This window comes from Staurois parvus, unplaced genomic scaffold, assembly GCF_062004578.1.
Source record: "Staurois parvus isolate SC_StPar_1 unplaced genomic scaffold, SC_StPar_1.0 ptg001163l, whole genome shotgun sequence".
Classification (NCBI taxonomy): domain Eukaryota; kingdom Metazoa; phylum Chordata; class Amphibia; order Anura; family Ranidae; genus Staurois; species Staurois parvus.
Genome location: NW_028318959.1, coordinates 208450 through 222979, shown reverse-complemented (window position 1 = coordinate 222979; position 14530 = coordinate 208450). Strand labels below are relative to the sequence as shown.

Genomic DNA, 14530 nt, shown 5'->3' with positions numbered 1-14530 from the left:
ACTATCCGTCGACATTTAAATGAAATGAAACGCTATGGCAGGAGACCCAGGAGGACCCCACTGCTGACACAGAGACATAAAAAAGCAAGACTACAGTTTGCCAAAATGTACTTGAGTAAGCCAAAAGCCTTCTGGGAAAACGTCTTGTGGACAGATGAGACCAAGATAGAGCTTTTCGGTAAAGCACATCATTCTACTGTTTACCGAAAACGGAATGAGGCCTACAAAGAACAAAACACAGTACCTACGGTAAAATATGGTGGAGGTTCAATGATGTTTTGGGGTTGTTTTGCTGCCTCTGGCACTGGGTGCCTTGACTGTGTGCAAGGCATCATGAAATCTGAGGATTACCAAAGGATTTTGGGTCGCACTGTAGGGCCCAGTGTCAGAAAGCTGGGTTTGCGTCCAAGATCCTGGGTCTTCCAGCAGGACAATGACCCCAAACATACGTCAAAAAGCACTCAGAAATGGATGGCAAAGAAGCGCTGGAGAGTTCTGAAGTGGCCAGCAATGAGCCCAGATCTAAATCCCATTGAACACCTGTGGAGAGATCTTAAAATTGCTGTTGGGAAAAGGTGTCCTTCCAATAAGAGAGACCTGGAGCTGTTTGCAAAGGAAGAGTGGTCCAAAATTCCGGGTGAGAGGTGTCAGAAGCTTATTGATGGTTATAGGAAGCGACTGATTTCAGTTATGTTTTCCAAAGGGTGTGCAACCAAATATTAAGTTAAGGGTGCCAATACTTTTGTCCAGCCCATTTTGGGGTTTTGTGTGACATTATGTCATATTTGCTTTTCTGCCTCTGTTTTATATTTGTTCCAATACATACAAAGGGAATAAACATGTGTATAGCAAAACATGTGTTAATGCAATACCTTTTTTGTGTGAAATACTTGATTTTCAGGAAAAATATCAAGGGTGCCAACAATTTCGGCCATGACTGTATGTAACATACTCTGTAAAGTACATGTGAACACGCAAGGGGATGTAATGTCCTCTACAGAGTACATGTGAACACGCAAGGGGATGTAACATACTCTGTAGAGTACATGTGAACACGCAAGGGATGTAACATCCTCTACAGAGTACATGTGAATACGCAAGGGGATGTAATGTACTCTGTAGAGTACATGTGAACACGCAAGGGGATGTAACATCCTCTACAAAGAACATGTGAACACGCAAGGGGATGTAACTTCCTCTACAGTGAACATGTGAACACACAAGGGTATGTAACATACCTCTGTAGAGTACATGAGAACATGCAAGGGGATGTAATGTCCTCTACAGAGAACATGTGAACACGCAAGGGTATGTAACGTACTCGGTAGAGTACATGTGAACACGAAAGGGGATATAACTTCCTCTACAGAGAACATGTGAACATGCAAGGGGATGTAACGTCCTCTACAGCGAACATGTAAACACGGAAGGGGATGTAACTTCCTCTAAAGAGTACATGTGAACACGCAAGGGGATGTAACTTCCTCTAAAGAGTACATGTGAACACGCAAGGGGATGTAACGTCCTCTACAGAGAACATGTGAACACACAAGGTATGTAACATACTCTGTAGAGTACATGTGAACACGCAAGGGGATGTAACGTCCTCTACAGAGTACATGTGAACACACAAGGGATGTAACGTCCTCTACAGAGTACATGTGAACACGCAAGGGGATGTAACTTCCTCTACAGAGAACATGTGAACACGCAAGGGGATGTAACTTCCTCTACAAAGAACATGTGAACACGCAAGGGGATGTAACGTCCTCTACAGAGTACATGTGAACACGCAAGGGGATGTAACGTCCTCTACAGAGTACATGTGAACACGCAAGGGGATGTAACTTCCTCTACAGAGAACATGTGAACACGCAAGGGGATGTAACTTCAAGAACTTGTTAAGGGGGATCACTGGCTCCTGAAACGCGTTGGATTCCTTTTTGTGTTTCCATATTGTTACTCTCATTATTAATGGACTTTAGATGACTGTTTGGTGCTCTTTTGACTCTTTATACACAAGGACAGAGCGTTGTCACAGGAAGTCTCCATCAGAACGTGTGACGGGGTGACAACACGGGAGCACAACTGGGAAACAGGGACAGAGTGTTGTCACCTTTATAACAGGAAGTGCCTGAAAAAAGAATTGATTGTCTCCTGTCAACCTCCCATGGATCTCGCCCCGTTGTCACCTCCAGGTTACTCTGTATAGAGACGGATCTCGCCCCGTTGTCACCCCCCAGGTTACTCTGTATAGAGACGGATCTCGCCCCGTTGTCACCTCCAGGTTACTCTGTATAGAGACGGATCTCGCCCCGTTGTCACCTCCCAGGTTACTCTGTATAGAGATGGATCTCGCCCCGTTGTCACCTCCAGGTTACTCTGTATAGAGATGGATCTCGCCCCGTTGTCACCCCCCAGGTTACTCTGTATAGAGATGGATCTCGCCCCGTTGTCACCTCCAGGTTACTCTGTATAGAGACGGATCTCGCCCCGTTGTCACCCCCCAGGTTACTCTGTATAGAGACGGATCTCGCCCCGTTGTCACCTCCAGGTTACTATGTATAGAGACGGATCTCGCCCCGTTGTCACCCCCCAGGTTACTCTGTATAGAGACGGATCTCGCCCCGTTGTCACCTCCAGGTTACTCTGTATAGAGATGGATCTCGCCCCGTTGTCACCCCCCAGGTTACTCTGTATAGAGACGGATCTCGCCCCGTTGTCACCCCCCAGGTTACTCTGTATAGAGACGGATCTCGCCCCGTTGTCACCCCCCAGGTTACTCTGTATAGAGACGGATCTCGCCCCGTTGTCACCCCCCAGGTTACTCTGTATAGAGACGGATCTCGCCCCGTTGTCACCCCCCTGGTTACTCTGTATAGAGATGGATCTCGCCCCGTTGTCACCCCCCAGGTTACTCTGTATAGAGACGGATCTCGCCCCGTTGTCACCTCCAGGTTACTCTGTATAGAGATGGATCTTGCCCCGTTGTCACCCCCAGGTTACTCTGTATAGAGACGGATCTCGCCCCGTTGTCACCCCCCAGGTTACTCTGTATAGAGACGGATCTCGCCCCGTTGTCACCCCCCAGGTTACTCTGTATAGAGACGGATCTCGCCCCGTTGTCACCCCCCAGGTTACTCTGTATAGAGATGGATCTCGCCCCGTTGTCACCCCCCAGGTTACTCTGTATAGAGATGGATCTCGCCCCGTTGTCACCCCCCAGGTTACTCTGTATAGAGACGGATCTCGCCCCGTTGTCACCTCCAGGTTACTCTGTATAGAGATGGATCTCGCCCCGTTGTCACCTCCAGGTTACTCTGTATAGAGATGGATCTCGCCCCGTTGTCACCCCCCAGGTTACTCTGTATAGAGATGGATCTCGCCCCATTGTCACCTCCAGGTTACTCTGTATAGAGACGGATCTCGCCCGGTTGTCACCCCCAGGTTACTCTGTATAGAGACGGATCTCGCCCGGTTGTCACCCCCCAGGTTACTCTGTATAGAGACGGATCTCGCCCGGTTGTCACCCCCCAGGTTACTCTGTATAGAGATGGATCTCGCCCCGTTGTCACCCCCCAGGTTACTCTGTGTAGAGATGGATCTCGCCCCGTTGTCACCCCCCAGGTTACTCTGTATAGAGACGGATCTCGCCCCGTTGTCACCTCCAGGTTACTATGTATAGAGACGGATCTCGCCCCGTTGTCACCCCCCTGTTACTCTGTATAGAGATGGATCTCGCCCCGTTGTCACCCCCCAGGTTACTCTGTATAGAGATGGATCTCGCCCCGTTGTCACCCCCCAGGTTACTCTGTGTAGAGATGGATCTCGCCCCGTTGTCACCCCCCAGGTTACTCTGTATAGAGACGGATCTCGCCCCGTTGTCACCTCCAGGTTACTATGTATAGAGATGGATCTCGCCCCGTTGTCACCTCCAGGTTACTATGTATAGAGACGGATCTCGCCCCGTTGTCACCCCCTGGTTACTCTGTATAGAGATGGATCTCGCCCCGTTGTCACCCCCAGGTTACTCTGTATAGAGACGGATCTCGCCCCGTTGTCACCTCCAGGTTACTCTGTATAGAGATGGATCTCGCCCCGTTGTCACCTCCAGGTTACTATGTATAGAGACGGATCTCGCCCGTTGTCACCCCCCAGGTTACTCTGTATAGAGACGGATCTCGCCCCGTTGTCACCTCCAGGTTACTCTGTATAGAGATGGATCTCGCCCCGTTGTCACCTCCAGGTTACTCTGTATAGAGATGGATCTCGCCCCGTTGTCACCCCCCAGGTTACTCTGTATAGAGATGGATCTCGCCCCATTGTCACCTCCAGGTTACTCTGTATAGAGACGGATCTCGCCCGGTTGTCACCCCCCAGGTTACTCTGTATAGAGACGGATCTCGCCCGGTTGTCACCCCCCCAGGTTACTCTGTATAGAGACGGATCTCGCCCGGTTGTCACCCCCCAGGTTACTCTGTATAGAGATGGATCTCGCCCCGTTGTCACCCCCCAGGTTACTCTGTGTAGAGATGGATCTCGCCCCGTTGTCACCCCCAGGTTACTCTGTATAGAGACGGATCTCGCCCCGTTGTCACCTCCAGGTTACTATGTATAGAGACGGATCTCGCCCCGTTGTCACCCCCCTGGTTACTCTGTATAGAGATGGATCTCGCCCCGTTGTCACCCCCCAGGTTACTCTGTATAGAGATGGATCTCGCCCCGTTGTCACCCCCCAGGTTACTCTGTGTAGAGATGGATCTCGCCCCGTTGTCACCCCCCAGGTTACTCTGTATAGAGACGGATCTCGCCCCGTTGTCACCTCCAGGTTACTATGTATAGAGATGGATCTCGCCCCGTTGTCACCTCCAGGTTACTATGTATAGAGACGGATCTCGCCCCGTTGTCACCCCCCCTGGTTACTCTGTATAGAGATGGATCTCGCCCCGTTGTCACCCCCCAGGTTACTCTGTATAGAGACGGATCTCGCCCCGTTGTCACCTCCAGGTTACTCTGTATAGAGATGGATCTCGCCCCGTTGTCACCTCAGGTTACTATGTATAGAGACGGATCTCGCCCCGTTGTCACCCCCCTGGTTACTCTGTATAGAGATGGATCTCGCCCCGTTGTCACCCCCCAGGTTACTCTGTATAGAGACGGATCTCGCCCCGTTGTCACCTCCAGGTTACTATGTATAGAGACGGATCTCGCCCCGTTGTCACCCCCCTGGTTACTCTGTATAGAGATGGATCTCGCCCCGTTGTCACCCCCCAGGTTACTCTGTATAGAGACGGATCTCGCCCCGTTGTCACCTCCAGGTTACTCTGTATAGAGATGGATCTCGCCCCGTTGTCACCTCCAGGTTACTCTGTATAGAGACGGATCTCGCCCCGTTGTCACCTCCAGGTTACTCTGTATAGAGATGGATCTCGCCCCGTTGTCACCTCCAGGTTACTCTGTATAGAGACGGATCTCGCCCCGTTGTCACCCCCCAGGTTACTCTGTATAGAGATGGATCTCGCCCCGTTGTCACCCCCCAGGTTACTCTGTTTAAACAGTTACATAGTTAGTCTGGCTGAAAAAGGACAAAAGTCCATCCTGTTCAACCATTTGTATGTATTTCCTCCTGGAATCCGGTTTCCAGTCTTTAAATGACGACAATCACTTCCTGGAACTGCGAGGTTTCGGTGTGTGGAGAGGAAAGTGTACAGCTGGGCGCGCCCCGCGACTCGCCCCTCACCCCTCGCCCCTCGCCCCGCGACTCGCCCCTCGCCCCGCAACTCGCTCCTCGCCCCGCGACTCGCCCCTCGCCCCGCCCCTCACCCCTCGCCCCGTGACTCGCCCTTCCGATGAAACCTTCCGCTTCACCGATTCGTTCTCACCTCGCGGTGCACTTCATTCTCCAATACAAAGAAAGATACAAAAAAAGAATCAACACGAATATATTCAGACTCCTCATGTTAGAAAAGTATACAATATGATATATACAGCGCCTTGAAGTACCCCCCCCCCGAAATGTCCCCCATGTTGTTATGTTACAATGTATTCCCCCCCCCCGAAATGTCCCCCATGTTGTTATGTTACAATGTATTCCCCCCCCCCCGAAATGTCCCCCATGTTGTCATGTTACAATGTATCCCCCTCCCCCCTTGAAATGTCCCCCATGTTGTCATGTTACAATGTATCCCCCTCCCCCTTGAAATGTCCCCCATGTTGTCATGTTACAATGTATTCCCCCCCCCCCGAAATGTCCCCCATGTTGTCATGTTACAATGTATCCCCCCCCCCGGAATGTCCCCCATGTTATCATGTTACAATGTATCCCCCCCCCGGAATGTCCCCCATGTTGTCATGTTACAATGTATTCCCCCCCCCCCGAAATGTCCCCCATGTTGTTATGTTACAATGTATTCCCCCCCCCCCCGAAATGTCCCCCATGTTGTCATGTTACAATGTATTCCCCCCCCCCCCCCGAAATGTCCCCCATGTTATCATGTTACAATGTATTCCCCTCCCCCCTGAAATGTCTCCCATGTTGTCATGTTGCAATGTATTCCCCCCCCCCTGAAATGTCTCCCATGTTGTCATGTTACAATGTATTCCCCCCTCCCCCCTGAAATGTCCCCCATGTTGTCATGTTACAATGTATTCCCCCCTCCCCCTGAAATGTCCCCCATGTTGTCATGTTACAATGTATTCCCCCTCCCCCCTGAAATGTCCCCCATGTTGTCATGTTACAATGTATTCCCCCCCCGAAATGTCCCCCATGTTGTCATGTTACAATGTATTCCCCCCCCCCGAAATGTCCCCCATGTTGTCATGTTACAATGTATCCCCTCCCCCCCTGAAATGTCCCCCATGTTGTCATGTTACAATGTATTCCCCCCCCCCCCCGAAATGTCCCCCATGTTGTCATGTTACAATGTATTCCCCCCCCCCAAAATGTCCCCCATGTTGTCATGTTACAATGTATTCCCCCCCCAAAATGTCCCCCATGTTGTCATGTTACAATGTATTCCCCCCCCTGAAATGTCCCCCATGTTGTCATGTTACAATGTATTCCCCCCCCCCTGAAATGTCCCCCATGTTGTCATGTTACAATGTATCCCCCTCCCCCTTGAAATGTCCCCCATGTTGTCATGTTACAATGTATCCCCCTCCCCCTTGAAATGTCCCCCATGTTGTCATGTTACAATGTATTCCCCCCCCCCTGAAATGTCCCCCATGTTGTCATGTTACAATGTATTCCCCCTCCCCCCTGAAATGTCCCCCATGTTGTCATGTTACAATGTATTCCCCCCCCCCGAAATGTCCCCCATGTTGTCATGTTACAATGTATCCCCTCCCCCCCTGAAATGTCCCCCATGTTGTCATGTTACAATGTATTCCCCCCCCCCCCGAAATGTCCCCCATGTTGTCATGTTACAATGTATTCCCCCCCCCAAAATGTCCCCCATGTTGTCATGTTACAATGTATTCCCCCCCCAAAATGTCCCCCATGTTGTCATGTTACAATGTATTCCCCCCCCTGAAATGTCCCCCATGTTGTCATGTTACAATGTATTCCCCCCCCCCTGAAATGTCCCCCATGTTGTCACTGTTACAATGTATCCCCCTCCCCCTTGAAATGTCCCCCATGTTATCATGTTACAATGTATTCCCCTCCCCCCTGAAATGTCTCCCATGTTGTCATGTTGCAATGTATTCCCCCCCCCCCCTGAAATGTCTCCCATGTTGTCATGTTACAATGTATTCCCCTCCCCCCTGAAATGTCCCCCATGTTGTCATGTTACAATGTATTCCCCTCCCCCCTGAAATGTCTCCCATGTTGTCACGTTACAATGTATTCCCTCCCCCCTGAAATGTCTCCCATGTTGTCATGTTACAATGTATTCCCCCCTCCCCCCTGAAATGTCCCCCATGTTGTCATGTTACAATGTATTCCCCCCTCCCCCCTGAAATGTCCCCCATGTTGTCATGTTACAATGTATTCCCCCTCCCCCCTGAAATGTCCCCCATGTTGTCATGTTACAATGTATTCCCCCCCCCGAAATGTCCCCCATGTTGTCATGTTACAATGTATTCCCCCCCCCCGAAATGTCCCCCATGTTGTCATGTTACAATGTATCCCCTCCCCCCCTGAAATGTCCCCCATGTTGTCATGTTACAATGTATTCCCCCCCCCCCCCCCGAAATGTCCCCCATGTTGTCATGTTACAATGTATTCCCCCCCCCCAAAATGTCCCCCATGTTGTCATGTTACAATGTATTCCCCCCCCCAAAATGTCCCCCATGTTGTCATGTTACAATGTATTCCCCCCCCTGAAATGTCCCCCATGTTGTCATGTACAATGTATTCCCCCCCCCCTGAAATGTCCCCCATGTTGTCATGTTACAATGTATCCCCCTCCCCCCTTGAAATGTCCCCCATGTTGTCATGTTACAATGTATCCCCCTTCCCCTTGAAATGTCCCCCATGTTGTCATGTTACAATGTATTCCCCCCCCCTGAAATGTCCCCCATGTTGTCATGTTACAATGTATTCCCCCTCCCCCCTGAAATGTCCCCCATGTTGTCATGTTACAATGTATTCCCCCCCCCCGAAATGTCCCCCATGTTGTCATGTTACAATGTATTCCCCCCCCCCGAAATGTCCCCCATGTTGTCATGTTACAATGTATCCCCTCCCCCCCTGAAATGTCCCCCATGTTGTCATGTTACAATGTATCCCCGCCCCCCTGAAATGTCCCCCATGTTGTCATGTTACAATGTATTCCCCCCCCCGAAATGTCCCCATGTTGTCATGTTACAATGTATTCCCCCCCCCGAATGTCCCCCATGTTGTCATGTTACAATGTATTCCCCTCCCCCCTGAAATGTCCCTCATGTTGTCATGTTACAATGTATTCCCCCCCCCCCCAAAATGTCCCCCATGTTGTCATGTTACAATGTATTCCCCCCCCCAAAATGTCCCCAATGTTGTCATGTTACAATGTATTCCCCCCCCCCATGTTGTCATGTTACAATGTATCCCCCCCCCAAAATGTCCCCCATGTTGTCATGTTACAATGTATTCCTCCTCCCCCCCTGAAATGTCCCCCATGTTGTCATGTTACAATGTATCCCCCTCCCCCTGAAATGTCCCCCATGTTGTCATGTTACAATGTATCCCCCTCCCCTGAAATGTCCCCCATGTTGTCATGTTACAATGTATCCCCCTCCCCCTGAAATGTCCCCCATGTGTCATGTTACAATGTATTCCTCCTCCCCCCTGAAATGTCCCCCATGTTGTCATGTTACAATGTATCCCCCTCCCCTGAAATGTCCCCCATGTTGTCATGTTACAATGTATCCCCCTCCCCCTGAAATGTCCCCCATGTTGTCATGTTACAATGTATCCCCCTCCCCCTGAAATGTCCCCCATGTTGTCATGTTACAATGTATCCCCCTCCCCCTGAAATGTCCCCCATGTTGTCATGTTACAATGTATCCCCCCCCCCTGAAATGTCCCCCATGTTGTCATGTTACAATGTATTCCTCCTCCCCCCCTGAAATGTCCCCCATGTTGTCATGTTACAATGTATCCCCCTCCCCCTGAAATGTCCCCCATGTTGTCATGTTACAATGTATCCCCCTCCCCCTGAAATGTCCCCCATGTTGTCATGTTACAATGCCTTGGAAAATTAGCTCTCTTAAAGCTGAGCATTATTATTTTCCTCGTATGTGCTCGCTGTTTACATCCAACAATAAATGAAGTCATGTTCTGGTCACGGCTACCCAGATGTTCTCTTATATGGACATCCGTGATGAGCTCTGCATGGTTGGAGATGACCGGGTCCAGCAGAGCATCATTCCTAGTTGGGGCTTCTAGTAGTAAGTTGCCCTGTAGTAGGTTTACACATTGTTCCCTGTTAACTGTTCCTGCAGTCCCATTACTCCAGTCACTTTCCGTGGCGTTACCATCCCCCATTATTATCACAGTCCCGCCCTTTCCATCTGAGTCTCCTCCTCCTCTTGGGTCAGCGGGAGGAACCATGGTACACGTCAGTATACAAAGGTGTCTGACACTCCAGGAAGTGTCGGATGTAGAGGACTCCTGCGCAGGGGTAGCCGAGTCCTGTGAACAGTCACTCTAATGTAGAAATTTTAATGTTTTTCCATGAATTGAAAACGGAATATTTTCTGATTTCAGGCACCGCCAGCGTGGCGAGAGCGTGGAGCTCCAACTTCGATGACATGATCGGGAAAGTGATCAGCAGCTTCTTCAAAGAGAGAATCGCCTTCAAAGTCCCGCATGTGCTGGCCGAATATCCCGACTTCTTCGCTCTGATGCTGGTCATCCTGCTAACCAGTGAGTTATCCCCATCCTAATTGGTTGAACAAGCCGGGTCCATTATGAAGGGTTCCCACCATCCCTGTGCCGAGTTCCTGGGTCTGTACGCCCGCTGTGCCCATTATGAGGGGTTCCCACCATCCCTGTGCCAAGTTCCCTGTTCTTTACACTCGCTGTGCCCATTATGAGGGGTTCCCACCATCCCTGTGCTGAGTTCCTGGGTCTTTACGCCCGCTGTGCCCATTATGAGGGGTTCCCACCATCCCTGTGCTGAGTTCCCAGGTCTGTACACCCAGTGCGCCCATTATGAGGGGTTCCCACCATCCCTGTGCCGAATTCCCGGGTCTGTACACCCAGTGTGCCCATTATGAGGGGTTCCCACTATCCCTGTGCTGAGTTCCCGGGTCTGTACACCCTCAGTGCCCATTATGAGGGGTTCCCACCATCCCTGTGCCGAGTTCCCTGTTCTTTACACTCGCTGTGCCCATTATGAGGGGTTCCCACCATCCCTGTGCCGAGTTCCTGGGTCTGTACACCCAGTGCGCCCATTATGAGGGGTTCCCACCATCCCTGTGCTGAGTTCCTGGGTCTGTACGCCCGCTGTGCCATTATGAGGGGTTCCCACCATCCCTGTGCTGAGTTCCCAGGTCTGTACACCCAGTGCGCCCATTATGAGGGGTTCCCACCATCCCTGTGCTGAGTTCCCAGCTCTGTACACCCAGTGTGCCCATTATGAGTGGTTCCCACCATCCCTGTGCTGAGTTCCCGGGTCTGTACACCCTCAGTGCCCATTATGATGGGTTCCCACCATCCCTGTGCTGAGTTGCCGGGTCTGTACACCCGCAGTGCCCATTATGAGCGGTTCCCACCATCCCTGTGCTGAGTTCCCAAGTCTTTACGCTCGCTATGCCCATTATGAGGGGTTCCCACCATCCCTGTGCCGAGTTCCCGGGTCTGTATGCCCGCTGTGCCCATTATGAAGGGTTCCCACCATCCCTGTGCTGAGTTCCCGGGTCTGTACACCCGCTGTGCCCATTATGAGGGGTTCCCACCATCCCTGTGCTGAGTTCCCAGGTCTGTACGCTCGCTATACCCATTATGAAGGGTTCCCACCATCCCTGTGCTGAGTGCCTGTGCCCATTGAGGGGTTCCCACCATCCCTGTGCCTAGTTCCCGGGTCTGAACACCTTCTGTGCCCATTATGAGGGGTTCCCACCATCCCTGTGCCGAGTTGCCGGGTCTGTACACCCGCTGTGCCCATTATGAGGGGTTCCCACCATCCCTGTGCTGAGTTTCCGGGTCTGTACACCCGCTGTGCCCATTATGAGGGGTTCCCACCATCCCTGTGCTGAGTTCCCGGGTCTGTACGCTCGCTATACCCATTATGAAGGGTTCCCACCATCCCTGTGCTGAGTGCCTGTGCCCATTGAGGGGTTCCCACCATCCCTGTGCCGAGTTGCCGGGTCTGTACACCCGCAGTGCCCATTATGAGTGGTTCCCACCATCCCTGTGCTGAGTTCCCGGGTCTGTACATCCACTGTGCCCATTATGAGGGGTTCCCACCATCCCTGTGCTGAGTTCCCGGGTCTGTACATCCACTGTGCCCATTATGAGGGGTTCCCACCATCCCTGTGCCGAGTTCCCGGGTCTGTATGCCCGCTGTGCCCATTATGAGGGGTTCCCACCATCCCTGTGCTGAGTTCCTGGGTCTGTACACCCGCTGTGCCCATTATGAGGGGTTCCCACCATCCCTGTGCCGAGTTCCTGGATCTTTACACCTGCTCTGCCCATTATGAGGGGTTCCCACCATCCCTGTGCTGAGTTCCCGGGTCTGTACGCTCGCTATACCCATTATGAGGGGTTCCCACCATCCCTGTGCTGAGTGCCTGTGCCCATTGAGGGGTTCCCACCATCCCTGTGCCTAGTGCCTGGATCTGTACACCTGCTGTGCCCATTATGAGGGGTTCCCACCATCCCTGTGCCGAGTTGCCGGGTCTGTACACCCGCTGTGCCCATTATGAGGGGTTCCCACCATCCCTGTGCCTAGTTCCCAGGTCTGAACACCTTCTGTGCCCATTATGAGGGGTTCCCACCATCCCTGTGTTGAGTTGCCAGGTCTGTACGCCCGCTGTGCCCATTATGAGGGGTTCCCACCATCCCTGGTCTGAGTTCCGGTGGTTGTAGTCACTGAGCCCACCAGGCTCCACCTGTCACTGTAGTCCCCGTAGTGGACGGACCTCTCACCCCCCTGCAGGGACCCCACAATGTACGGCCGCCTCCTGTGGGGCTGTTCCCGGCACGGCTTCCTCTTGTTTGTTTCTTTGCTGACATTTTCTATTCGGATCCGTTAATTGACAGCCGACTTCACCGAGAAATAATGAGAAATAATGGCCTCATTACACTAATGAATGTTCCTGTCTGGTGATCGGAGCAACGAATGACCGAACCCGCAGGAATATGACAGACGAATTATCTGGGGTAGGAATAGCTTTTGTTGGCATTGGGGGAGGGGGGCACCTAATACTGGAGGTATACAGTGCGTGCTGAAAGGGCCACTAAGCCCATGTGACAGGGTGACAACACAGGAGTACAAATGGGACTGAGCGTTGTCACCCTATAACAGGAAGTGAGCAGGACTTCTCAACCAGGGATCCATGGACCCCTAGGGCTCCTCCAGAGGTTCCTAGGTTCCACCGACCCCCCCCAATGTAAGGGATATTCCTCCCACCGACCCCCCCAATGTAAGGGACATTCCTCCCACCGACCCCCAATGTAAGGGACATTCTTCCCACTGACCACCAATGTAAGGGACATTCTTCCCACTGACCCCCAATGTAAGGGACATTCTTCCCACTGACCCCCAATGTAAGGGACATTCTTCCCACTGATCACCAATGTAAGGGACATTCTTCCCACTGACCACCAATGTAAGGGACATTCTTCCCACTGACCCCCAATGTAAGGGACATTCTTCCCACTGACCCCCAATGTAAGGGACATTCTTCCCACTGACCCCCCAATGTAAGGGACATTCTTCCCACTGACCCCCAATGTAAGGGACATTCTTCCCACTGACCCCCAATGTAAGGGACATTCTTCCCACTGACCCCTAATGTAAGGGACATTCTTCCCACTGACCCCCAATGTAAGGGACATTCTTCCCACTGACCCCCAATGTAAGGGACATTCTTCCCACTGACCCCCAATGTAAGGAACATTCTTCCCACTGACCCCCAATGTAAGGGACATTCTTCCCACTGACCCCCAATGTAAGGGACATTCTTCCCACTGACCCCCAATGTAAGGGACATTCTTCCCACTGACCCCCCAATGTAAGGGATATTCCTCCCACCGACCCCCCCAATGTAAGGGACATTCCTCCCACCGACCCCCCCCAATGTAAGGGACAGTCTTCCCACTGACCTCCAATGTAAGGGACATTCTTCCCACTGACCCCCCCCAATGTAAGGGACATTCTTCCCACTGACCCCCAATCTAAGGGACATTCTTCCCACTGACCCCCAATGTAAGGGACATTCTTCCCACTGACCCCCCAATGTAAGGGACATTCTTCCCACTGACCCCCAATGTAAGGGATATTCCTCCCACCGACCACCAATGTAAGGGACATTCTTCCCACTGACCCCCAATGTAAGGGACATTCTTCCCACTGACCCCCAATGTAAGGGATATTCCTCCCACCGACCCCCCCAATGTAAGGTACATTCCTCCCACCGACACCCCCCCAATGTAAGGGACATTCTTCCCACTGACCCCCAATGTAAGGGACATTCTTCCCACTGACCCCCAATGTAAGGGACATTCTTCCCACTGACCCCCAATGTAAGGGACATTCTTCCCACTGACCACCAATGTAAGGGACATTCTTCCCACTGACCCCCAATGTAAGGGACATTCTTCCCACTGACCCCCAATGTAAGGGACATTCTTCCCACTGACCACCAATGTAAGGGACATTCTTCCCACTGACCCCCCAATATAAGGGACATTCTTCCCACTGACCCCCAATGTAAGGGACATTCTTCCCACTGATCACCAATGTAAGGGACATTCTTCTCACTGACCACCAATGTAAGGGACATTCTTCCCACTGACCCCCCAATGTAAGGGACATTCTTCCCACTGACCCCCAATGTAAGGGACATTCTTCCCACTGACCCCCAATGTAAGGGACAT

At 51.8% G+C, this 14530-nt stretch overlaps 1 protein-coding gene across 1 annotated transcript in view; it reads left to right on the top strand.

Annotated features, from left to right (window-relative positions):
- Positions 1-10186: 10186 nt before the first annotated feature.
- The window catches only part of LOC149439029 (high affinity cationic amino acid transporter 1-like), a 38835-nt gene continuing 34491 nt past the window's right edge, over positions 10187-14530 (top strand). Inside the window, exon 1 of the mRNA XM_089659561.1 lies at positions 10187-10351. Coding sequence (XP_089515687.1) covers positions 10237-10351 — 115 coding nt within the window. The 5' untranslated portion in view covers positions 10187-10236. The remainder of the gene's footprint in view (positions 10352-14530) is intronic.